The following is a 27,515-nucleotide window of genomic DNA, read 5'->3' as shown; positions in this document are numbered from 1 at the left end:
CCCGTGTCCTATCCCCCCTGCCCCAACCCCAGTCTCATTCCCTGGAAGTGACCATTTTTAACTCCCTCAGCTATTTCTTCTGATATTTACCTCTAAAGAATATGCTTACCAGCTATTTTTTTTATTTATTCATTTGAAACATTATCTACTGATTTCTTGATATATATGTAGAAAAGAGAATACGTCCTCGCTTTCTTGTTCTGACCTCTTGCTAATACAGCAAGTAAGAGTTAAGACAGTCATAACTCCACATATAGTTAGCCTCAGGAATGACCAACTGAAGGATATCCCTGGGATCAAAGTTTTACACCCCCTATATTACTACTTAACACACTTTCGGCTTCCCTCTCTCAATTTATTTGGATCAAGTTTTCACTATTCTCAGACAGCAATCCAAGGATGACCTTGAATCCAATCTGGACCATAAACATCTTTCCACGGTTGCAGCATTTACTAATCCTAAATTCCTCAGCAGTTTAGCTGTTTTAAACCATAGATAATAATTGTAATTCACAACTTCATTTCTGGAACCAAACTTTAAACACATACTAGGAATTCGAGAGAATAATTTTTGGTAGAATATTATTCAAGCAAGAAAATTCTTACCATATTGAATTGTTGCTGTAGTTTTTCATTTGCATAATTTATGCAGAACTGTTCAAAACTATTTATCTCAAATGTTTCAAATCTGTAAAACGAAAAGTAATATGGGAAGAGGAGAAAAAGGAACAAATAACTTTAAAAAAATATTCAAAATGTGCAAATCAGAAAGAAAGAAATAGGAAATTCCCCAACATTGTGAAATTTTCTTTCCACATCAGTGAAGATAAATAAGGGTTTGTAATTCAGTAACATGAAATATGTACCCAGCAGATAAGCATCAGCCAGGTGGCAGAGAGATTTTTTAAAGGCTGCAGCCTACGGACGTGTCTAACAGTATACGCTTTGGACAGCATATTCATCCTCAAGTAGGGAATAATCAGAATTACGATAAAGCCATTGCTCTTGTCAGGTCACAGATGCACAGTGTCTATATACACATAGAAAGGAACGGGGAATAGAAATTTCATACACTCTTTTGAAAAACTGAACCAGATAATGAAACAGGCATCGTAAAGTGCAAATGTACAGGAAGGGTTTTAACATTAAAGAAAGGTACCCAGAGAAGGCAAACTAGCAAATGAAATTAGACTTTTAAAAATTCTCTTCTAATTTTCCCTTCTCCTCACCAGTAGGAAACATAATCAAATACCCACTTAGAGTTACTAGATAGTCTCTAGAAAGAAATGCTCAGACCACTAAGCCAAATACACTTACCCATAAATGTCCAGCACGCCGATAAAAGAGTGCTGTTTGACAGCAGAATGGAGAACCTGATTGACATGATCTACAATCCAGTTAAAGAGCTTGGCATAGATGTGCTTGGCCAATGCATCACGGGCATTCGTGGCCTGCAGCTTGGAGATGGGCTTGATGTATGTCTCCGTGGCAGTAGCCAGCTTCCGATGGCAGAGCCAGTGACACATCTCCTCAAAGTCCACAGCCATGAGGTCACAGAAGATGCTGAGAGGTTCATGCTTAGGCTGCCAAAAGAGAATGGGTTATTTCCTAGGACCAGATCAATTAAGCAAAAATTTACTAAAAAATACTAACAAAGAGGTAACAATTAAAACCCAGCAATTTCTTTGTTATAACAAACACCAAGATCACTTGAAGCTGATCAGTGATAATCACAATCATCCATCAAACCAGCATCTAGGCAGCATTTTGTAATCTCTTCTAGGGCTCATTTTTAAAATTACCTCTTCCTTTGTTTCCTGAGAGTACTTGTTTGGATCTCTCTTCAGGCACGTTCATTCAGTCAGTCAGTCAGTCAGAAAGTGAGTCAGCTTGTCTACAAATGTTTACTGAGCGTCTACTATATGCCAGCAAACAAAAACAGACATGTACCCTGTCCTCCTAGAACTTACAGTCACTAGGGGAAATAGGTGTTAACTAAATGATTGCTCCCTAAAATTAAAATTACTACAAAGGAGGACACTATACTAAGATGCCATGTGAAAGGAGAATGCCCTATTGAGGGAGGCAGGAGACAGGGCCTTGAGAAATGGAGTTGAGATATGAAGGATGAGAAGGTGTTAACTTGGTGAAAGGGTCTTCCAAGCTGAGGGGACATCTGGTATAAAAGTCCTGTGGTGGGAGGGAAACCAGAGATGTGAGGGATTGAAGCTGAGTGAGGGAGAAAATGTATGAGATGAAGCCAAAGGCTATACTATGGCTGGTCTTTCCGCTAAGAGCAATGGGGGCCCATGGCGGGTGGGGTACTGAAGGGTTATAAACAGACAACCTGATGGTTATTTGTGTGACTTCTTAGACTAGAATCTCTAATCTAAGCATCCCCTGTATCACCTACAGGGATCCCTGTATCCCCTACAGCTAGCTGTCTTCCATAGGCTTTGCATGAGTAGGCATTCAATAAATACTTGTTTAATTTAACCCATGTTAATGCATTGTATTTTTCAACATCTTCACTCACGTTTCAACTGCATCTGATAACATTCCTGAGGAATAGGTAGGGTGAACACTGTTATCTCTAATTTACAAATGAGGAAATAAGATCCAAGAGAATAGTTTGTTGAAAATCACACAACCAGGGACTTCCCTGGTGGTCCAGTGGCTAAGGCTCCATGCTCCCAATGCAGGAGGCTCAGGTTCGATCCCTAGTCAGGGAACTAGACCCCACATGCGGCAACTAAGAGTTCGCTTGCTGCAAGTACAGATCCCGCATGCCACAACTAAGACCTGGCACAGCCAAATAAATAAATATTTTTTTAAAAAATCACACAACAAGTTTATGTCAGAATTACCATTAGAACCTGGGTCTACTGACACCCTCATCCCCTGACCCTTCCCATTGAAGCAGTCCCTTCCTTCTTTCATCTCCCCTCCTCCCAAGTAATCACTTCAGATACAAATCAGCACCATTACCAACAACATGGATCAACTCCCTTAAATAAGCAGCTTATTTCATTCATTTATATATATGAATGCTGTGACATCATTTAAAAGCAGATCAGCACTCTCTAAACATTCTATTTGAATGGTGTTACCATATTGTTCTATTAGATCAACGTTGTTAACTGTTTTGTTCAAATTTCCTATAACTTAACTAATTTTTGGACTTCTTTACCTATCAATAATTTAGAGAAGTCAGTAATATCCCACTATGATAGATTTGTCTTTTTTTTTTTAACATCTTTATTGGAGTATAATTGCTTTACAATGGTGTGTCAGTTTCTGCTTTATAACAAAGTGAATCAGTTATACATATACACATGTCCCCATATCTCTTCCCTCTTGCATCTCCCTCCACCCCACCCTCCCTATCCCACCCCTCTAGGTGGTCACAAAGCACCGAGCTGATCTCCCTGTGCTATGCAGGGATGTGGCATATATATACAATGGAATATTACTCAGCCATAAAAAGGAACGAAACTGAGTTATTTGCAGTCAGGTGGATGGACCTAGAGACTGTCATACAGAGTGAAGTAAGTCAGAAAGAGAAAAACAAATACCGTATGCTAACACATATATATGGAATCTAAAAAAAACAAACAAAAAAAAAAGAAAATGGTCAGAAGAACCTAGGGGTAAGACGGGAATAAAGATGCAGACCTACTAGAGAATGGACTTGAGGATACAGGGAGGGGGAAGGGTAAGGTGGGACAAACTGAGAGAGTGACATGGACATATATACACTACCAAACGTAAAACAGATAGGTAGTGGGAAGCAGCTGCATAGCACAGGGAGATCAGCTCGGTGCTTTGTGACCACCTAGAAGGGTGGGATAGGGAGGGTGGGAGGGAGGGAGATGCAAGAGGGAAGAGATATGGGGACATATGTATATGTATAACTGATTCACTTTGTTATAAAGCAGAAACTGACACACCATTGTAAAGCAATTATACTCTAATAAAGATGTTAAGAAAAATAATAATAATAATAATAATGATAGTGAAGATGATCCAGGACCTCGGAAAACAATGGAGGCAAAGATCGAGAAGATGCAAGAAATGTTTAACAAAGACCTAGAAGAATTAAAGAACAAACAAACAGAGATGAACAATACAATAACTGAAATGAAAACTACACTAGAAGGAATCAATAGCAGAATAACTGAGGCAGAAGAACGGATAAGTGACCTGGAAGGCAAAATGGTGGAATTCACTGCTGCAGAACAGAATCAAGAAAAAAGAATGAAAAGAAATGAAGACAGCCTAAGAGACCTCTGGGATAACATTAAACGCAACAACATTCGCATTATAGGGGTCCCAAAAGGGGAAGAGAGAGAGAAAGGACCCGAGAAAATATTTGAAGAGATTATAGTCGAAAACTTCCCTGACATGGGAAAGGAAATAGCCACCCAAGTCCAGGAAGCACAGAGAGTCCCATACAGGATAAAGCCAAGGAGAAAAATGCCGAGACACATAGTAATCAAACTGGCAAAAATTAAAGACAAAGAAAAATTATTGAAAGCAGCAAGGGAAAAACGACAAATAACATACAAGGAAACTCCCATAAGGTTAACAGCTGATTTCTCAGCAGAAACTCTACAAGCCAGAAGGGAGTGGCATGACATATTTAAAGTGATGAAAGGGAAGAAACTACAACATTACTCTACCCGGCAAGGATCTCATTCAGATTCGATGGAGAAATCAAAAGCTTTACAGACAAGCAAAAGCTAAGAGAATTCATCAACCACCAAACCAGCTCTACAACAAATGCTAAAGGAACTTCTCTAAGTGGGAAACACAAGAGAAGAAAAGGACCTACAAAAACAAACCCAAAACAATTAAGAAAATGGTAATAGGAACATACATATCGATAATTACCTTAAACGTGAATGGATTAAATGCTCCAACCAAAACACACAGGCTTGCTGAATGGATACAAAAACAAGACCCATATATATGCTGTCTACAAGAGACCCACATCAGACCTAGGGACACATACAGGCTGAAAGTGAGGGGATGGAAAAAGATATTCCATGCAAACAGAAATCAAAAGAAAGCTGGAGTAGCAATACTCATATCAGATAAAATAGACATTAAAATAAAGAATGTTACAAGAGACAAGGAAGGACACTACATAATGATCAAGGGATCAATCCAAGAAGAAGATGTAACAATTATAAATATATATGCACCCAACACAGGAGCACCTCAATACATAAGGGAACTGCTAACAGCTATAAAAGAGGAAATCGACAGTAACACAATAAGAGTGGGGGACTTTTAACACCTCACTTACACCAATGGACAGATCATGAAAACAGAAAATTAATAAGGAAAGAGAAGCTTTAAATGACACAATAGACCAGATAGATTTAATTGATATTTATAGGACATTCCATCCAAAAACAGCAGATTACACTTTCTTCTCAAGTGCGCACAGAACATTCTCCAGGATAGATCACATCTTGGGTCACAAGTCAAGCCTCAGTAAATTTAAGAAACTTGAAATCATATCAAGCATCTTTTCTGACCACAACACTATGAGATTAGAAATCAATTACAGGGAAAAGAACGTCAAAAACACAAACACGTAGAGGCTAAACAATACTTTACTAAATAACCAAGAGATCACTGAAGAAATCAAAGAGGAAATCAAAAACTACCTAGAGACAAATGACAATGAAAACACGATGATCCAAAACATATGGGATGCAGCAAAAGCAGTTCTAAGAGGGAAGTTTATAGCAATACAATCCTACCTCAAGAAACAACAATCTCAAATAAACAATCTAACCTTACACCTAAAGGAACTAGAGAAAGAAGAATAAACAAAACCCAAAGTTAGCAGAAGGAAAGAAATCATAAAGATCAGAGCAGAAATAAATGAAATAGAAACAAAGCAAACTATAGCAAAGAACAATAAAGCTAAAAGCTGGTTCTTTGCGAAGATAAACAAAATTGATAAACCATTAGACAGACTCATCAAGAAAAAGAGGGAGAGGACTCAAATCAATAAAATTAGAAATGAAAAAGGAGAAGTTACAACAGACACCGCAGAAATACAAAGCATCCTAAGAGACTACTATAAGCAACTCTATGCCAATAAAATGGACAACCTGGAAGAAATGCACAAATTCTTAGAAAGGTATAACCTTCCAAGACTGAACCAGGAAGAAATAGAAAATATGAACAGACCAATCACAAGTAATGAAATTGAAACTGTGATTAAAAATCTTCCAACAGGGCTTCCCTGGTGGTGCAGTGGTTGAGAGTCTGCCTGCCAATGCAGGGGACACGGGTTCGAGCCCTGGTCTGGAAGGATCCCACATGCCACGGAGCAGCTGGGCCTGTGAGCCACAATTACTGAGCCTGCGTGTCTGGAGCCTGTGCTCCGCAACAAGAGAGGCCGCGATAATGAGGGGCCCGCGCACCGTGATGAAGAGTGGCCCCCACTTGCCGCAACTAGAGAAAGCCCTTGCACAGAAACGAAGACCCAACACAGCCATAAATAAATAAATAAATAAATAAATAAATAAATAACCTCAAAGTTAAAAAAAAAAAAAAATCTTCCAACAAACAAAAGTCCAGGACCAGATGGCTTCACAGGTGAATTCTATCAGACATTTAGAGAAGAGCTAACACCCATCCTTCTCAAACTCTTCCAAAAAATTGTGGAGGAAGGAACACTCCCAAACTCATTCTATGAGGCCACCATCACCCTGATACCAAAACCAGACAAAGATACTACAAAAAAAGAAAATTACAGACCAATATCACTCATGAATATAGATGTTTTGGTGAGGATACAAAAATCCTCAACAAAATACTAGCAAACAGAATCCAACAACACATTAAAAGGATCATACACCATGATCAAGTGGGATTTATCCCAGGGATGCAAGGATTCTTCAATATACGCAAATCAATCAATGTGATAAACCATATTAACAAACTGAAGAATAAAAACCATATGATCATCTCAATAGATGCAGAGAAAGCTTTCAACAAAATTCAACACCCATTTATGATAAAAACCCTGCAGAAAGTAGCCATAGAGGGAACCTACCTCAACATAATAAAGCCCATATATGATAAACCCACAGCCAACATCATTCTCAATGGTGAAAAACTGAAAGCATTTCCGCTAAGATCAGGAACAAGACACAGATGTCCACTCTCACCACTATTATTCAACATAGTTTTGGAAGTCCTAGCCACAGCAATCAGAGAAGAGAAAGAAATAAAAGGAATATAAATTGGAAAAGAAGAAGTAAAACTGTCACTGTTTGCAGATGACATGATACTATACGTAGAGAAAAAGATGCCACCAGAAAACTACTAGAGCTAATCAATGAATTTGGTAAAGTTGCAGGACACAAAATTAATGCACAGAAATCTCTTGCATTCCTATACACTAATGATGAAAAATCTGAAAGAGAAATTAAGGAAACACTCCCATTTGCAACAAAAAGAATAGAATACATAGGAATAAACCTACCTAGGGAGACAAAAGACCTGTATGCAGAAAATTATAAGACACTGATGAAAGAAATTAAAGATGATACAAACAGATGGAGAGATATACCATGTTCTTGGATTGGAAGAATCAATATTGTGAAAATGACTATACTACCCAAAGCGATCTACAGATTCAGTGCAATCCCCATCAAATTACCAATGACGTTTTTTACAGAACTATAACAAAAAATCTTAAAATTTATATGGAGACACAAAAGACCCTGAATAGGCAATGCGGTCTTGAGGGAAAAAAACAGAGCTGGAGGAATCAGGTTCCTGGACTTCAGACTGTACTACAAAGCTACAGTAATCAAGACAATATGGTACTGGCACAAAAACAGAAATATAGATCAATGGAACAGGATAGAAAGCCCAGAGGTACCCCCACGCACCTATGGTCAACTAATCTATGACAAAGGAGGCAAGGATATATACAATGGAGAAAAGATAGTTTCTTCAATAAGTGGTGCTGGGAAAACTGGACAGCTACATGTAAAAGAATGAAATTAGAACACTCCCTATATGGGAACATATGTATATGTATAACTGATTCACTTTGTTATAAAGCAGAAACTAACACACCATTGTAAAGCAATTATACTCCAATAAAGATGTTTAAGAAAAAAAAAAAAAGAACACTCCCTAATACCATACACAAAAATAAACTCAAAATGGATTAGAGACCTAAATCTAAGACCAGACACTATAAACTCTTAGAGGAAAACATAGGAAGAACACTCTTTGACATAAATCACAGCAAGATCTTTTTTGGTCCACCTCCTAGAGTAATGGAAATAAAAACAAAAATAAACAAATGGGACCTAATGAAACTTAAAAGTTTTTGCACAGCAAAGGAAACTACAAACAAGACCAAAAGACAACCCTCAGAATGGGAGAAAATATTTACAAACGAATCAACGGACAAAGGATTAATCTCCAAAATATACAAACAGCTCATGCAGCTCAATATTAAAAAAACAAACAACCCAATCCAAAAGTGGGCAGAAGACCTAAACAGACATTTCTCCAAAGAAGACAAACAGATGGCCAAGAAGCACATGAAAAGCTGCTCAACATCACTAATTATTAGAGAAATGCAAATCAAATCTACAATGAGGTATCACCTCACACCAGTTAGAATGGGCATCATCAGAAAATCTACAAACAACAAATGCTGGAGAGGGTGTGGAGAAAAGGGAACCCTCTTGCACTGTTGGTGGGAATGTAAATTGATACAGCTACAATGGAGAACAGTTCCTTAAAAAACTAAAAATAGATTTACCATATGATCCAGGAATCCCACTACTGGGCGTATACCCAGAGAAAACCATAATTCAAAAAGACACATGCACCCCAATGTTCATTGCAGCACTATTTACAATAGCCAGGTCATGGAAGCAACCTAAATGCCCATCGACAGACGAATGGTTAAAGAAGTTGTGGTACATATATACAATGGAATATTACTCAGCCATAAAAAGGAACAAAACTGAGTCATTTGCTGAGATGTGGATGGATCTAGAGACTGTCATACAGAGTGAAGTAAGTCAGAAAGAGAAAAACAAATATCGTATATTAACGCATGTATGTGGAACCTAGAAAAATGGTACAGATGAGCCGGTTTGCAGGGCAGAAGTTGAGACACAGATGTAGAGAACAGACATATGGACACCAAGGGGGGAAAACTGCAGTGGGGTGGGGATGGTAGTGTGCTGAATTGGGCGATTGGGATTGACATGTATACACTGATGTGTATAAAATTGATGACTAATAAGAACCTGCAGTATAAAACAAACAAACAAACAAAACAACTAAAAAAAAAAAAACTAACTAAAAATAGAATTACCATATGACCCAGCAATCCCACTACTGGGCATATACCCAGAGAAAACCATAATTCAAAAAGACACATGTACCCCAATGTTCACTGCAGCACTATTTACAATAGCCAGGACATGGAAGCAACCTAAATGCCCATCAACAGATGAATGGATAAAGAAGATGTGGTACATATATACAAGGGAATATTACTCAGCCATAAAAAGGAACGAAATTGGGTCATTTGTAGAGATGTGGATGGATCTAGAGACTGTCATACAGAGTGAAGTAAGTCAGAAAGAGGAAAACAAATATCATATGTTAAAGCATATATGTGGAACCTAGAAAAATGGTACAGATGAACCAGTTTGCAAGGCAGAAATTGAGACACAGATGCAGAGAACAAACATATGGACACCAAGGGGGGAAAGTGGCAGGGGGGGAGGGCGGTGGTATGATGAATTGGGAGATTGGGATTGACATGTATACAGTGATATGTATAAAATTGATGACTAATGAGGACCTGCCGTATAAAAAAATAAATAAAATTAAATTAAAAAAAAATACATAGTGACTCTATCTCCAGTATTGCTTTTGGTCTCAAAGTCTGTTTTGTCCAGTATCAATATAGGTCTGCCAGTTTTTTTCTAGCTATTATGGTGTGTGTTTTCTAAACCTTTTACTTTCGAACTATCTGTACCTTTATGTTTTAGGAATGCGTCTTTCAAAAGTACATACCTGAATTCTAAAACCAGTCTGACAATCCATATTAGCTGAAACATTGGTTCATTTATAATTATTTCTACCTTATTTTGTGCCTTTATTTGTCCCACCTTTTCTAAAATTTTCTCTCCCTCTCTTGCTATGTTTGGATTATTTTTTTCAGTTAATTTTTCTCTCTACTAGTTTGAAAGGTTTACCTTCTGTTTCCATTTTTATGACAGAAGCATTAAGTTACATTAGTTAATTTAGTGTAATTAACTAACACGAACTCCAAACACTCCATCCCACTCTATAAGCTTTGTTATCCAGAACTTTAGTTCCATCTTTCTGGGGGGAAGGAGGGGCTGGTGATTCACTTTATTTTTTTTAAACTTTTTATTTTGAACTAATTTCAGACTAACAGAAAAGTTGCAAGAAGAGTACTAAGAATTCCCTTCACCCAGATTCTCTAAATATTAATATTTTACTGAGTTTGCTTGCATCATTCTCTTTCTTTCTCACTCTTTCACGTACATACACATACATGTTATTTTTTCAGAACCTTTTGAGAGCATGTTACAAACATGATGCCCTTTTGGTTCTAAATATTTCACTGTGCATTTCCTAAAATCCAAAGACATTATCTTATATAACTATAGTATAGTGAGTAAAATCAGGAAATCAGCCATGGTACAACCCTATTACCTAGCCTGGCAGATCTAATTCAAATTTTGCTGACTGACCTAATAATGTCCTCTGGGGGTGGGCAGTGGGGGGCCACATTTCTATGGTCCAGGATCTAATCTAGCTTTATACACTGAATTTAGTCACCTTGTTTCATTAATCACCTTTAATTTGAATAGCTCTTCACTCTTTATTTTTGTCTTTTGATAACTTGACATTTTAGAAGAATAGTATGTCCCTCAGTTTGGGTCTGTATGATGTTGCCTCAGATTCGGGCCATGCCTTTTTGGCAGGAATGTGATGAAGTGATGTGGCACCCTCCTCAGGGTGCTGCATCAGAACTCATGTGATGCTGACTGGTTGCTTGGTTAAGGGAGTATCTACCAGGTTTCTCCACTACCTTTTCCTCTGTAATGAATAAGTATTTTGTGGCCCAATACACTAGTCATTATTATTATTCTTTTAATTAATCAAATTTTATCTACATTTGCCCATACTTTACTAGTTTATTTATTTATTTTTTAAAATTTATTCATTTATTTATTTTTGGCTGCGTTGGGTCTTCACTGCTACGTGTGGGCCCTCTCCAGTTGTGGCAAGCCGAGGCCACTCCCTGCCACGGTGCGTGGGCCTCTCATTGTGGTGGCCTCTCCCATTGTGGAGCATGGGCTCTAGGTGCACGGGCTTCAGTAGTTGTGGCTCATGGGCCTAGCTGCTCCACGGCATGTGGGATCTTCCCGGACCAGGGCTCGAACCTGTGTCCCCTGCATTGGCAGGCAGATTCCCAACCACTGTGCCACCAGGGAAGCCCCTTACTAGTTTATTGATTCACCATTTCTTCTGGAATTTTAGATCTTGTATCTGGGATCCCTTTCCTTCTGCCTAAACTATGTCTTTTAATATTTCCTTTAGTGAGGGCCTATTGGTGACAAATTCTCACAAGTTTCTATTTGTCTGAAAACACCTCTGTTTCTTCCCTCATTGTAGAAAGATATCTTTACTGGATATACAGTTCTAAGTTAGGAGTTATTTACTCTAGAACACTGATGATAGTCCACTGTTTTCTGGCTCCTATTACTGCAGTTGGGAAGTGAGCTATCAGTTTAATTGCTACTTCAAGAGTAGTATGTCTTATCTCTCTCCTGTTTTAAGATTGTTCTCTTCGCCTGTGGTAGCATTACGGTGTGCCTAGGTGTGGATTTCTTTTTATTTATCCTAACTGGGATTTTTTGGCCTTTCCACACCTGTGGTATAGTGTCATTTTCACAAGTTCTAAAATTTGTTAGTAATTACCTCTTCAAGCATTATGTCTGCCTCATTCTCTTCTTTCTCTCCCTTAGGAATTCTCATTATATTAAAATCAGATTTTATTACTCCATCCTTCGTCTCTTTTAACTATTGTTAAGGGCTCCAGCTATGGGGCCCATCTTGCATTTTGGACCATTTCTTCACTTCTGTCTTCCAGCTCATCACTTCCCTACTCAGTTGTGTCAAGTATGCTGTTAATTTCTTTCTGCATTATTAATAGGTTTGACTCTGCTCTCTGTTGTTTCACCTAGCTCTATTTTGTTTTATCATGGGATTTGAGATTTTTGACTGTGAGCCAATATTTCTTGTAACTTTTCTTCTGGGACTCTGTTGAGTCCTGGATTGAAGGTGGATTTGCATTTGCTTCTGTCAGGCATCCAGGGCACTACCAATCCAGGACCAATTTAAACTAAGTTTTATGTATGTAGCTTTTGAGGACCATCCAGGAACTATGAAATCAGACTGGGAAGTATGTGTGAGGGTCAGTTCATTGTTATAAATTTTTAGGGAACTATGTTTTTCCCCTCCAATTAGCTTTGAGACTTGCTTTTTCTTTGTACTCTTGGAGAGTGTGGTGAGCAAGTTCCTCATTTAGGGTCTCAGCTTTAGCCAGAAGTTTCCCTTCCTGCTCCCCTGTTTATACGAGTCCTAGGCTTTGTTTTTTGTCTTTTGCACCCCACTTGGCTATGAAAACCAAAGTTCAACGTCACTGGGTTCAGTAAACACCCTCCAGGTGAGTCTTAGCTTCAGGATTCTGCTTCATTCTCTGAGTTCCTGTTTTCACTCAGTTTATGGCCTCTGAGAAGTTCTTATGTATTTATTAAAAATATTTTAAAATATAATTTATCCAGCATGAAGCTCAATCACAGCAACCAGTCCAAAACTGCTAGAAAAGAAAGTCTCTTTCATTTTACAGATGAGGAAACTGAGGTTCAGAAAAGCTAAGCAACTCACCCCAAAACATAGAGTGAGTAAATAGTAAAGTTGGGATTGAACCCAGGCAGAGACACTGAAACATGTATTTCAAAATTACCCAAATTTAAGTCACATGAATTAATCTACATGTAGATTTGCAAATATCAACTTGGGTGTCTGAAGAGTGAAACATAAATCTCAAAATTGTTTCCTATTATAATCCTTGAGGAAGCAGGATGGAAAAAGAATTATATTAAAACTGCCTCCATTTTAATAAAGTTAAAAATACCTAATAAATATATACTGTATATGTATGTGTGTGTAAGTGTGAGTGTGTGTATGTGTGTTATCTTTGATGGTGGTGATCAGAAAATACCGCAAATCACAAATGCCCAATGAGAACAATCTGAGACTGTCAGGTTTTGTTACAGTTTAAACAAATGAACTGAATTTTAATTCTCAGTGTGTAGTTATCACTACGTGTGGAAGAATATGTAAATCATAGTGAAGATGCCCTATCTCCCCAGCCATCTAATTCTTCTTCCCAGGAGTAACCACTTTTAACAGTTTCTTCAGTAACTTTTAAACCATATTACATTTCCACAGCTGAGGAGACAAATGAACTTACCAATTCTGCTATGTGAGCCATAGGCCAAATGAGCCCTTCTCTCTAGTCTCACCAATCCAGCTTTCACATCTAATATTTCCCACTGCTGTTTATACGGCTCAGACATATATCCAAGTTCTGTCCTCTCCTCCCTCCGCACCCCCCCCCACCCAATCACTGTGCACCAGGGATCTGAATCCACATTTCTTTGTTTACAATTCAAGATTCTACTCTGCATAGTGTATCTGTCTGATAATTACCTCTCTGATAGTTACTAATGTTAGTTAATAGGGAGACTTCAAACACATTTTTTCCATAAAGAATCAACAAAACTAAAATATAAATCAACTGTCTTCACACGAAGCTTGCTCTGAACTTACAGGGATTGTACAGCTGTCTGAATCTCGAGACGTAAATCCAACATTGCCTAAGTGAAGGACGCCAGCAAGTATTCGGAAAATTCCCATCTGATAAGATTCACTAATTCCTGAAACAACAGAGTAAATGAACAAGTGATAAATTTCAGAACAGGAACTAAACAATTATAGCAGACAATTTTAAGCCCATCTTTAACTCCTGAATAATGCCAGATGTTGTACACATTATAATGTGTCATAGTTAACAACACTTTCATCTTTGTTGACATTAACACATAATGCGCTTTAGCATTATGGTTGAGAGCATGGGCTGTGGAATAAGACAGACCTCAGCTTGAGGCCTGGCTCTGCTCCTGACCTGCCATCTCACATTGGCAGGTAACTTCACCCTTCTATCCTTCTGTTTTCTCATTTGAGATACAGGGACAATAGGGACTATCTCAAAGGGAGTTTGTAAACATTAAATAAGAAAATGCACATAGTAAACTTAACACACTATGTGACACATGGTAGGTGCTAAACAAACTATCATCATCATTGTCACACACTGAATTTAAGTTATCTCGTTAACATTATTACCTCTTCTATTTATCTCTACTCCAAATGCAAGCTGTAGCCCAATAAGGCTGTTTTCAGTCAGATTATTTAATTACTTCTTCTAACTACAGACCAACTATAAGTCAGAGACCCCAAGGTTAGAAGTGCTCAGGCTGGTGTTGCACCCCAGCCTGATGAGCGAGTATCTAAACGCAGCATTAGAGCAGGACCTGAAGGATCTGGCAGGATGAGGAAGCCGGACAGCCCTTGGTATTTTACCAGCTCGGGCTTCATTTTTCAATAAGGTAAGATTTTTCCAGAATATTGCATATAAATTATATTCGAGTAAAAACAGTAAAATGATTTACAAATATGTAACTATATACAGAGTAATTGACAGTTCATCTTACAAGGACTGTTTCTGCCATCTCCTGCATTATGGCTTTTTCAAATTTGCAATTTTCTATTTACAAACAGAGTTAGCCCCCGGAAGTAAAGCAGTGTTTCTCAAACTATAATATGCCTATGAATCACCAATGGATCTGGTTAAAATGCAGATTCTGGTTTAGTAGGTCTGAGACGGGGTCTGAGATTCTAAATTTTTGCAAGCTCCATAGTGGTCCTGGACCATACTTTGATTAGCAATGCTTTTAAATTAAATTAACTCACCTCAGGTTACTCCTCAAAGTACCAATATATGACTTTAGAATTATTCACATTCTGACGCTTTTAAATAAATAATTCAACACTAAAAGTTGTATAACTACATTTCTAAAGGTCAATTTATTTATATGTAGATCCAATATTTTTTTTAATCCAGAAACAAGACAGTGACATGAGCTATTTCAGAAACAGAATAAACTACATGTAATACAGTGTTTTGTCACCAAGCCAGCTCAACCACATTTCCAGGCCACAAAAAGACACCCAAAACGAAAAAACAAACACAAAAAAATCCTATAAAACATGAGTTTTTGTATAGAAACCCATTTCATTTGGTTCTAGCTTTCAGATTTTGTAAAAATTTAAGTAAACAGTCCCACATCCCCTGATGCCCTCAATGTATTTTTTTTCTTTAATAAACTTATTTATTTTATTTATTTAATTTTTGGCTGCGTTGGGTCTTTGTTGCTGCACATGGGCTTTCTCTAGTTGTGGCGAGCGGGGGCTACTCTTCGTTGCTGTGTGCAGGCTTCTCATTGTGGTGGCTTCTCTTGTTGTGGAGCATGGGCTCTAGGCGTGTGGGCTTCAGTAGTTGCGGCACGCGGGCTCAGTAGTTGTGGCGCATGGGCTTCAGTAGTTGCGGCACGCGGGCTCAGTAGTTGTGGCGCATGGGCTTAGTTGCTCCGCGGCATGTGGGATCTTCCCCGCCCAGGGCTCGAACCCGTGTCCCCAGCATTGGCAGGCGGATTCTTAACCACTGCGCCACCAGGGAAGCCCCTGAATGTATGTTTTAAATAGCTTTACTGAGGAATAATTTGCATACCATAAAATTTATCCATTTTAAATATGCAATTCAATGGTTTTTAGCAAATTTACAGAGTTGTGCAACCATCACCATAACCTAATTTCAGTACAGTCCTCATCACCTCCAAGAGAAACACTGTACTCATTTGCTGTCCAAGTGTGTTTTATAAAGAATCTAAAAATAAATTAAAAACAAAACACCAAAAATGAATGTTAAATCTCTCAACAATTCTCACCACTTAATATGAAGCTAAGCCAATATTCCAATCAAAGGTTGCTTGAGTCAAAAAGCTATTGCTTCTAAAAATTCAAGAATAAGATTACATACCTAGCAAAGTGCAGGCCTGCCTGGTTTGTGCCATCTCCGTGGCATCATCTACTCCTTCAATCACAGGACTGCCACCTTGCTTCGTGTAATGAAAGTTATTTGCGTCTCCTGCAATTAAGGAAAATTTTTTAAAAGATTTGCAGTCTATGAAAAGGCCTTGACTTCTACCCTGATGTCCACTCTGAATTAGAGGCAGTGACAGCACAATTAAGTGTATACAGTCTGAAGTTTGACTTCCTGTGTTTTTAGTTATATTTTAATACAAGACTCAAAATTAAATAATGGAGTGAAATGTTTGTAGAATTTGTGAAATGAATAGTCCTTTCCTAAAGGTTTTATTCCAATCTACGGGCTAGGATAATTTCTTCAAACACTTTACTCCCTTCTTCATAGAGTTCCACCTATGGAACCTCATAGATTTCCACCACGTAAATTCCTTTACATTTTTTTTCCTTTTAATCAAGGCAAATTTCAAACATATACAGAAGTACAGAAACTAGTATAATGAGCCCTTGTGTACTCATCATTCATCTTAAACAAGTATCAACTCAAGGCCAATCTTGTTCCATTTATACAGCCACTCACCACTTCCTCATCCCATGAGTTATCTTGAAGCCAATTGTAGGCCTCTTATCATTTCATCCATAAATATTTCAGTATGAGATAATCTCCTTTTTAAGAAGTAAATTTATGAACTCAGAAATTAACATGACAATACCAGCACAATAAATCTAGTGCCATATTCATACCTAATCGCAGCATTTTAAATTCAGGTAACTTTGCTGAGGCACAAAGCTGATAGAAGATATGATAGTTTCTCTCCTCTTCTGCCTTTGAAAAAAGAAGAGTTTTCAATTACAGCATTTTAATCTAAAACCCAGAAAATTCAATCATAAAAATAAAAATTTAATTATCTCATTTGATGAAATAAACTGTCCTCTCCCAAATTTCCTAATACATATCTATGATTATTAAACCTTGTGATTTATTCGCTATGTGCATCTGTGTATCTGTTGGTCACATTCAACATAATATACCTGATAGTAATGCTTTTTGAACTAGTAAACAGCTTGCTATATGGCACTGTCATAAGAGGTCAGTGCCTTTGGGGGAAGCTAAAACCTTTTTATTTTTTTCCCTGCAATACTCAATATTTTCTCACAGTATTTTCTTAGATTCATGGTCTTCCTAAGACTTCTGACTAGAAAAAAAAAAATCCCATGTTTGCCATATTTTAGACTGGACCATCTACTGTAGTTGTTTGTAAGAAATCCACAAATGCACTACATCATCCATATCATTTTAGTTTATATATTTAAAAATCAATAAAAAATTTTTTTAAATAGAAAATAAATCATGTACAATTCTAAGATCATTTCTTACTATTTTCTGACAGTCTTTTTCCACATATATACTTTAAAGATACAGTTGTAATAATATTGTTTATACATATTATTATACTCTATTGTCGTATACTTGAATTCTGCAGTGTATTCAGTTAACTGAAGAATAGAGCAAGTAAGGCCAAGGTCAGGTTTGGTGCCCAACAGGGGCTGGTGTCTGGTAAAGAAAACTTAGTTTTCTGTGTTTAGTGCACAGAAGACACTAAACAAATTAACAATATACCATTGACCACAAGCATGAATAGGCAAGAGGTCAGGTGTTTCAATACACAGACAACTAGAAAAGCAGGGGGGTCTGCAGAAATGCTTTGGTCATCTTTGTACATGAAGGACAATATCAAGTATGCTCTTTCTGACTGTTTGACTCACTTTGATATAACCAAACATCCACAATATTATATAGCCCTGGGGGTTGGGGAACAGCTAGAATTGCTTCAATGTTTCTAGACAAGACAATAAGGATTAGGCCTTAACATTCTGTCTTAAGCACTACTAACCTCTGGTCACCATACCCATTTTCCCTTTAATCGTCTACCTATCAATCAAATCTGTACTATTTAGACTCAATCTTCTCTTAGATCTACATATATTTCCCCCATTGTTTCCTCTGGCTACTAAACATTTTTTTTGGACCTATTCAAGTATACATGTGTGCACAGTAACACTGCTCTGCATGTATCTAGATATTAGAACAATGGAGAAGGGTGACTATTCCTTCGCTATACAAATCAGGTATTACATTTAGGTAGCCACAAATCAGGCACATCCCCAAAGTCAAAGCCAGGATAGCTCTAGGCTGCCCAAACTCATGACTCTCAGTATGTCCCAGACAGTTTCAAAGCCTTAAGAGACTTGTGCAATGGAAATTGTAGACTCTGCTACATGGCGGTGCCAGGGCTATTTGAACCTCAATGTGGCGAGCATCTAGCTAAGGGACTACAGGAACCCCATCTCAGCATGCAGTGGGTCACCAGGAGTCCTATATGGGGAGTTTTCCAAAGATAAGTCCACACTCCCTGAGTATACCTATAAACATGTGAATGCACACCTGCCGGTGCTGTAATGTGTAGTACTTCCCATTTACAAACAAAAAAGGAGTAAGTTCCCTGGTGAGGATTCTGGGCTTTCACTGCCATGGCCTGGGTTGAGTCCTGGTTGGGGAACTGAGATCCCTGCCCCCCGAAAAGGAGTAAGAGCATATGTGCGAATGCAAGTCTGGCACTGATGCATAGACTTTAGTGTGTTCTTTGACAGTCATTCACAACTGAGTTGTGAAGATCTTTTAACCCTCATTATTCTATCTAAACAGTATCACATTCTGAGAGAAGAAGGAAGGAAAAAGGACAAGGATAATTTTTTTTTTCTTGAACTGAGTTCAAACTATAACTCATTGAAGCATAGACCAATGTCTTCCCTATCAACTGGGAAATGTGACAGACAAGACTAAACTAATAGCGCCTCTTCTTAACTAAGCTTTTCCTACAAGCATTTGGAGGAAACAGTCAAAACCATTAAACCTAAATCACTGCCCAGTCCCAAAGACTATTAGTCTAAGGGGTATCCTCTGACAGGCACTGTTTTACACGTTTCAGTCCAAGTGTGGTTTGTAGTAATATTGTAGTAATATTGTCATAACATGCTCAAGAACATCTGGGAATAAAATGCACACCAACAAACATGATTTCTGGAATTATAACGCAATCTATATGTATACCTGCCCGGCTTACCTGGAACACCACTCTGGATTTCTCTAAAAGGTAAGTTCTCATATTGGCACCTATGATTTGATATCTCTTATCAAAACCAATCTCAATGTACTTCCCAAAACGGCTGCTATTATCATTCCTGGTTGTCTTAGCATTTCCGATTGACTAAGAAACAAGGGGAAAACAATAAGGTTTCAGAAGTGCAATTCATGCCCCGACATTTACAGATTTGTTCAGGGAGAGAAAGAACACAGCCCTTTAAAACGGATTCTTTTAAAAACAGAACCAGTTTTGCCCCTGCGGGCACAACTGTATGCTTTGCTCACTGCACAGCCACACAGGTGTACACTAATAGTCCGTATTGGCCTTGTTATTCTCGCACAAATTATTTTCAGAAACGGCAGACTCGAGCCCAGTGCCTGGGAGGTCTTCATCCACCATTTGTGGTATGGAACATACTCATTCACATCAACGAAGGAAAAGAACGGATGGGACCAGGGGCTGCCTAGGCACATGCCCTCTTAGTTAAATAACAGGGTTTGGTTGCTTGAAAAACTTAGTCTGTTTTATGTAAATAAGCTGGTTAAGACAAATGAATATTTTCCTGGAAATATTGCTCTGGTGTTCAGGGTCTCTTTAGCCAGTAGGCCCAGCTGGACTGCTTACTAGTGGAGTGTTAGTAATTACCCACTTAATTCAAAGCCATTTTCAGAAACCAGAGACAGTAAAATTTGGCTTTGGATTTTGATAGTTGTATCTAACTTGCAAGACACCTGCTACAGAATGCAGAGAATGTAACTTTCTGCCAAATTTTTCATATAATCTTAAAAATTTAAATGGAATATGCACTGCTTTCTGATTTAGGTAACATGCATCTATAAATTTTTCTTTCAAAGCAAAGCAAAAAACATGCTGTAGTTAGAAAAGCAAGTGTTAACATAGTGCATAAATTAAATGCTTAATAAGATAATTTTATACAATTAATATCTTTCACTGTGCAAAGCCTGTGACTATTAGGATTAGTATATTGAAACCACAGCAGAGAGAAAGATATGAAAATTATCTGAAGCATTAAGAAAGCAATACAAAAAAAAAAAAGCAATACAAACACAAGTGATGAAAACAGTAGTAACATAGCCATAAAAGTCAACACATTAGATTCTCTGATCAATCAAAGAAAAGGTATTTTCACTCTCTGAAATATAAGACATGTATTACCCTGTTCTGTTTTGGCAATGAGAACACTGCTAACTTTCAGATTAACATTACAGATGGAAAGAATAGTTGGAAGCTATCTTCCCAGCAAAACTTGATATTACAAAAAGCACAACAAAAAGTCTCCATATATTCCCATTATTTTTATTTTGTTCAGAAAATAAACGTGAAATTTTCTTTCAGCACAGCATATTCTGTCAAAGAGCAGATGAAGGGTTACATGTAGTAGCAGTGGCAGCAGCAGTAATAATTACTGAGTGTTTACCAGGCACTGTCCTAAGCACTGTCCCCCAGCAACTAAGCGAGTTAGGGGAGGGTGGTCCACAGCTTCTCCTCCCTCCCAGACTCTTATCCCAACCTCCATATGTCATCCCCCCGCCCCAATCTACTTACAGTGGGGATCAGAGTGGCCAACCTGCCAAGATAATACTACACTCTGTGAGAAGAAGCAGTGAGTAGGCCAGAGTTGAAACAGACCCTTTTGTCTTTGAGTACAAGGTATATAAACATATAGCAAAGAATGGTAGAAGGAGTAAATGAAATAGAAGTCTGAAGATCTGGGTATCACACCAGGCCCTATCACTAACTTGCCATCATTTAATCCTCTGAGGAGCATTAGTGTCCCCAGGTGTAAACTGACTGGAATAGATGAGCTCTAGGGTCCCTTTCAAAAATAAAACTCTATGATTCTAAGCCTTTAACTCAATATGGAAAGAAGGTTCTGTATATAAACGATGTTTATTCATTTATTCATTTATTTTGTTCATTCCCCCTAATTGCTCCCTCTGCCTTATAAGTACTATATTTATAACAGCCTCCCTAATGCTATTTTCATTTCAGTCAGCAAGAAATTGTTAAAGGAAAGAAGTTTTGTGGTCTTGATTTTACTATTGATTTCAGCGAAATGTTGAGTGAATTATTCTTCTTTACTAAATGGAGATGAAAATCTTCAACTACAGTTATTGAAGAGGAAATAGAACTATTAAGACCCAGTGTGGGGCCTTCCCTGGTGGTGCAGAGGTTAAGAATCCGCCTGCCAATGCAGGGGACATGGGTTGGATCCTTGGACCGGGAAGATCCCACATGCCGCGGAGCAACTAAGCCCGTGCGCCACAACTACTGAGCCTACGCTCTAGAGCCCGCAAGCCACAACTACTGAAGCCCGCATGCCTAGAGCCCGTGCTCTGCAACGAGAGAAGCCACCGCAATGAGAAGCCTGTGCACCGCAATGAAGAGTAGCCCCCGCTCACCGCAATTAGAGAAAGCCCGCACACAGCAACCAAGACCCAACGCAGCCAAAAATAAAAAAAAAAAAAAAAAAAAAAAAGACCCAGTGTGCCCCCAACATCTTCCCTGTCCCTATCTTAGGATGAAAATTTCTAGGAAAAAAGGATGAAAAAGAAAATTTCATAAAATTGAGTAAAAGAGAATCATTTATTTCACTGTACATTATTTGTATTTTGCAAAAGGAGCCTATGCCGGGGATGAGGAGCTTGCTTTCTAAAGGATAATGTGCAAATCCCATAAGCCACTGGGTTGTGATGTTCAAGGTGTGGGATGCTCGTGATTACTGGAGACCCAGACACTCCTTTCTTGACATCACAGTAAAGGGCTCTGATATAGAGACATAATCTTGAGGCAGGTTTAAAAGCTACAAATTTTCTAGGCCACATATTCAGTATTTTACCTATATTTTCCTCCTGTAACTGGAAACCCTTTGTCACCATTCTTCAGCCCTATATTCCATTTTAATCTTTCAAGTTGGGATGCCCTCATTTGTAGCTGTTGAAAATTAGTTCTCTCTTTAACAAATTTTCTTAATCCAAATTTCTGCAGAGAAACTAAACAATAATATAGCGTGAAGTAGCTAAGTATAACTACTGTCTTAAAAAAAATTTTTTTTCATAAATTAATTTTTTTAAAAAGTATAACTGCTGTCTTTATCTTTTTTTGTTCATCCTAGAAAACAGGGTAAATTCCTTATAACTGCCTATTAAAAAGTAGTATCTCTAGTCATTCCAAATTTTTAATATCACTCCTACTAACACAACTCAAATCTGCGTTGTAGAAAAAACAGTATAGCTAGTTTTTGAAAGAGACTATAGCAAGGTCATAAAATAGTTCATTCAACTTGCCGTATTCCAGAGTTATGTTATTATATGGTCTAGGCCTAGGAGAAATGGGATTTCCTGATGCCTTCATAATCAAGACTCTGGGATCTTCTAACATTAGGGACTAAGAATGGCCTAAACTACTGCCAAATATCAAGAATTTGTTGTTATGATCAAAAACAGTCAAAATAATGGTAGAAAGCAAAGCCCTGTTGTTTTCTGAACCGAAATCAGAAACTGGCTATACAGACAATATTTTCACAATATTAACACAAGTGGGATCCACCACTATAACTGTAGCTTAAATTCTTTCAAAATCTTAATATTTGCTTAAAATCTTTACTACTCTCTTTTGGCATAAGCATCTGTTTTCTCCTGTCCATGCTATTTCAGAAAACATTTCCAGTTCTCTTTCCATAGCTCACCCAGCCCAGGAGGCTCTTAACTTCCCCAGCATCTCTTATTTTCTTAATCCCAAGAACAGAAGTCATGCTGCACTAGAGGGCAGCCCTGTGGGCAAGGGGTCACAGCATACTATTCTGAAGTGTCACACACAGCACTGCACACCAGGCACAATTACCTCTGGACTGATCAGTGCGAAAACCACTTGCACCACAGGTGCACCAAGCCAGTTCTAAACGCCATCTGTGTTTGGGTGACATGTAAGGCTTGACAAAGGAAAAAAACAGGAATAAAGAATGCTGACTTGGATTTTTATTACGAAAGGTTTGTTTCTGCATGTCCAAAGTAATTTCTCTCCATTTATTGAAACTTATTTTCTCCATTTAATGGGAATACTTACAAAAAAGTACCTTTCCTAAAATCATATTAATACACAAATAATTCTCTAATTACAAATCCTAAAACACTCAAATTCTCACACAAAAAGGTCTGTTTTCTTTGGCATAAGCATGTCTACTTTGTATACGTAGTCCACTTTTGAAAGGATATCCTTTCATAGATCTTCCTTTTCCAAGAGTTTATATTATTGAATTTCTTTTTCTAAACTAAAACTGTGTGATATGCTTGACAGAAACAAGCAGAAAAATGCTTTCAAGATTATGATTTCAGTTTATAGTTCATATCTGGAAAAATGTAAAAACTTATAGCTAAACAGGTTGGACTAAGTACAGAAAACGAAATGCGGGCAAAGGAATAATGAAACTCATTCATGCTTGAGCATAGTGAATCCTGTATTTTAGAAAGAGCTTAAATAAGCTCAGGATTGTGGGAAAAGGAGTAATTTATACTTCCAGTATAAGGAGCAATAGATACAAGTCAATTAACTGGGAGAAAAGAAACTTTAGGAAATGAAGTGCCATTGCCAGCTACTTGGAGGCAACGATCCAATGGTAGGTTAAAAATGCAGGTTTATGGAATAAAGTAGATTCCTCTATAGCTAGACTTTACTCAAAATGTCTACCTTACTGAATTTTTACTTTTCCTAGATCTCTCACTAACATCCGGAAAAGTATTTTCCTACTATTACTGGTTGAGAGATCCTAGACTTTCTGACATGTGCTGTTATCAATCAATTTTTTGAGCCTGTTTCTTAATGAGAGAATATAGTAAGAAGGCCATGGCTGCCTCTGCCCTTACCTCCATGATGGGGTTGGATGCCAACACCTTTTCCTCAACATTGGCTTCACTGGCGGAACCACTTACAGTTGCAAAGTACCGCATGGCATACTTAGCTGAAACTGTTTTTCCTGCTCCAGACTCTCCACTTACAATGATGGACTGATTTCGTTCATCTCTGTAAAACAAAGAAGAGTAACTGACAGTGCTGCCCACTTTTGAATGTGATTAACATTATTTTCTCTGTATTCTCATCAATGAGCCATGGTGAGTTCCTGCTGGTTCACACATGCAAAAATGTGGGAAGGAACCTAAGAATGACATTTCCTAATAAAAACAACTACTTATAAACTAACAATGAACAGAGAGGGAGAAGAGATATCAGGCATTAAATTAGAGAGCATCACATCTAAGGATGAATCTGTAATAGTCTCTGAATTTTTTGTGTGTACATATCTCAAACACACTTTATTCCTAGAGAATTATTTTGGTCTATTATAGTACTGTTGTCAACCACCTTTAGAAGAGACAGGAGTTACAGCAAACAAATTTAGAAGAAAATACTACTTAATTGAAAAAAAAATTATCTACTAGCTAACTGTCCGCAGTGTCTCCCACAAACTCCAGCTCTTACTAAAGTACCCTCATTACCAGAGAAGAAATGGCTCATTTGTTGGCTGATTCATTCAAATACATTAGAACTCAAAGACTACCAACTGGACTTCCTTGGTGGCGCAGTGGTTAAGAATCCGCCTGCCAATGCAGGGGACACGGGTTCAAGCCCTGGTCCGGGAAGATCCCACATGCCGCGGAGCAACAAAGCCCATGCACCACAACTACTGAGCCTGCACTCTAGAGCCTGTGAACCACAACTACTGAGCCCACGAGCCACAACTACTGAAGCCCGTGAGCCTAGAGCCCGTGCCCTGCAACAAGAGAAGCCACCGCAGTGAGAAGCCCGCGCATCGAAGAGTAGCCCCCGCTCGCTGCAACTAGAGAAAGCCTGCGTGCAGCAACGAAGACCCAACGCAGCTAAACAAATTAATTAATTAATTAAAAAAACAAAGACTACCTACTATTACATCTTTAATTCATTCATACAATGACTCAAAACTCTAGGTGAGGAACTTGCTCATAAGACTATCATTTCTTTGAGGATGAGGATCTATGTCACCATATCGTTAATATCCAGCAACTAGTCCAGAGTCTGACACATCACGTGCTCAGTAAATGTGTATTGATTATATGTAAATAAAACTTTAATAACCAACCTAGCCTAGGAATAAATCTGCTTTGGCTACGATTTCTACTGGGAAAGAAGCAGGAAACTTCCACTTCCTAAGATGAAACCAGCAGTCAGCTTCAATCCATCAAATTAACTGAACAAGTACATAAAGGTAGTATCATTTTTGCCCTTAATTTATGGAGAGACAAGGTGAGTTCAAAGGTTTTTAGGCCACAAGATTACGAGGTTATTTCACTATAGAAGATGATCTTTTTCTCTTTTAAAAGAAATTTATTTATCCAACAAATATTTAGCAAACACCTACTACGTGCCAAACATTGTGCTAAATACTAGGGATACAAGTTTAAAAAGCCATGATCTGCATCCTCAAGTGGTTGAGGGTCTGAGAGGAAAGACAAACTAATAATTAAAGATTATAATACATGGGACGGGGTATTGAGAGGAGGAAGAGGTGATCAGGGAAGGCACCCTGGAGATGATACCTCAGCAAAGTCTAGAAAGATGAGTAAGAGAAAGCAAGCAAGGGAAAAGGAAGTTAGGAAGGAAACATTCCAGGGAAAGGAGATAACATAAATGAAGGCTCAGATGCATGAGAAATTAGGAAACATCAGATAATTTAATTTGGCTAGAACATGAAGTAATGACAGATAAGGTTGCAGAGGTTAACGAGAAATGGATCATAAAGATCTTACATGAGATGTTAAGGAATCTGAAGTTTACCTAAAGGTCATGGAGTGCTACGGCAGGGTTTTAAACAGAAAATAAACAATCTAATTAGTAAAAACGCTCTGGCAACAATGTGGATATGGGTGGCAGGGGTCCAGATGAAAAGGTATGAAAGTCTGAACAAAGACTGTGGTGGCCATGACTGAGAGAGGCAGATGGGTTTAAGAGACACCAAAGTGATAGAATCAAAAGTATCTGCAATAAGTTTCCAAAGTAGAAAGATTTTTCTATGGTAAAGGTTGTTTTTTCGTTGAGAAAGGGTGGTCACTGTATTATTTTACAAACTTTGAAAAATACAATGGGAGTACCCAACTCAGGCCTGATTAAGTACATTCACATCACACTACCAGCACCTGTAAGCAGCCTGTTCGGATGCTCTGACTCCCATACTGCCGGGAAAATCAGGAGGACCTAGGTGACACAAGGAATGTTTAATACTTACAGTAAAAGCTTGCATGCAATCCTCATTTTTATAAAACATCCTTGAACCTCATACTATCTCATTCCCTTTTTATTTGAACTTCTAGACTCAACTGGATATTCCCACTGCCTCTGTTCATACATGCCTGATTTCAAGATAAATCACTCAAAAACAACAGAAAAACCCAAACAGTTTTCATTGTGGAGCCAATGTCCCTTTTTTCTCGTCATTTAGAATATTTTAATGTTCTCAGAATTGATGTCTTTGATACATTAATCAAGGACAGTATCAGCAGTCTTTGGATTCCCTTCCAAAATATAACTAGAAAAATGATCTCTTCCTAATTCCTGCATGATCAGTTCTGTCACTACACCCTGTGTGATAGCTACCTTGACAAAATTCTCCCAGCATTCCTTCCAATAATAAACAAGGTGAAGAGGCTTCCACTAGTCTGACGAAAAGGAATTATTAGTAGGAACTGCTATCCTAAACTGTACTGCCTTTGAAATACTATTTCAAGTCTTTATGACAAAATGTTACGTCAAAAAAAACGAAGCATTCACTATGTAGTAGCCCTTTCCTATACCATGGGGAAGAAGAGAACTGTTAAAGGAGATAAGGCTGAGGATTATTCAAATGAATCACACAGATGTGTACAAATACACACATATACACATTGATGTCAAGCACATACCAGATACATTTTCTCTTCCAGGATTTACGATCCTGGATCCACATGACCAACAATTTTTAAGGGACTTTATTATTTATTACATTTCCCTGATTTTGGCAGAGGCTTCCCTTCTTCTCGAAGCCTAGTAGAGCATTCCAAT

At 38.0% G+C, this 27,515-nt stretch overlaps 1 protein-coding gene across 1 annotated transcript in view; it reads right to left on the bottom strand.

The window, feature by feature from the left end:
* MYO5A (myosin VA) overlaps positions 1-27,515 on the bottom strand; it is a 196,046-nt gene that overhangs the window by 81,802 nt on the left and 86,729 nt on the right. Inside the window, exons 5-11 of the mRNA XM_061180310.1 lie at positions 24,311-24,467; positions 19,407-19,550; positions 17,026-17,107; positions 16,277-16,384; positions 13,948-14,054; positions 1,318-1,583; positions 607-688 (exon numbers count right to left, since the gene is read on the bottom strand). Coding sequence (XP_061036293.1) covers positions 607-688; positions 1,318-1,583; positions 13,948-14,054; positions 16,277-16,384; positions 17,026-17,107; positions 19,407-19,550; positions 24,311-24,467 — 946 coding nt within the window. The remainder of the gene's footprint in view (positions 1-606; positions 689-1,317; positions 1,584-13,947; positions 14,055-16,276; positions 16,385-17,025; positions 17,108-19,406; positions 19,551-24,310; positions 24,468-27,515) is intronic.

The sequence above is a fragment of the Eubalaena glacialis genome, chromosome 2 (genome assembly GCF_028564815.1).
Source record: "Eubalaena glacialis isolate mEubGla1 chromosome 2, mEubGla1.1.hap2.+ XY, whole genome shotgun sequence".
Lineage (NCBI taxonomy): Eukaryota > Metazoa > Chordata > Mammalia > Artiodactyla > Balaenidae > Eubalaena > Eubalaena glacialis.
This window is presented reverse-complemented; position numbering and strand designations above follow the sequence as displayed.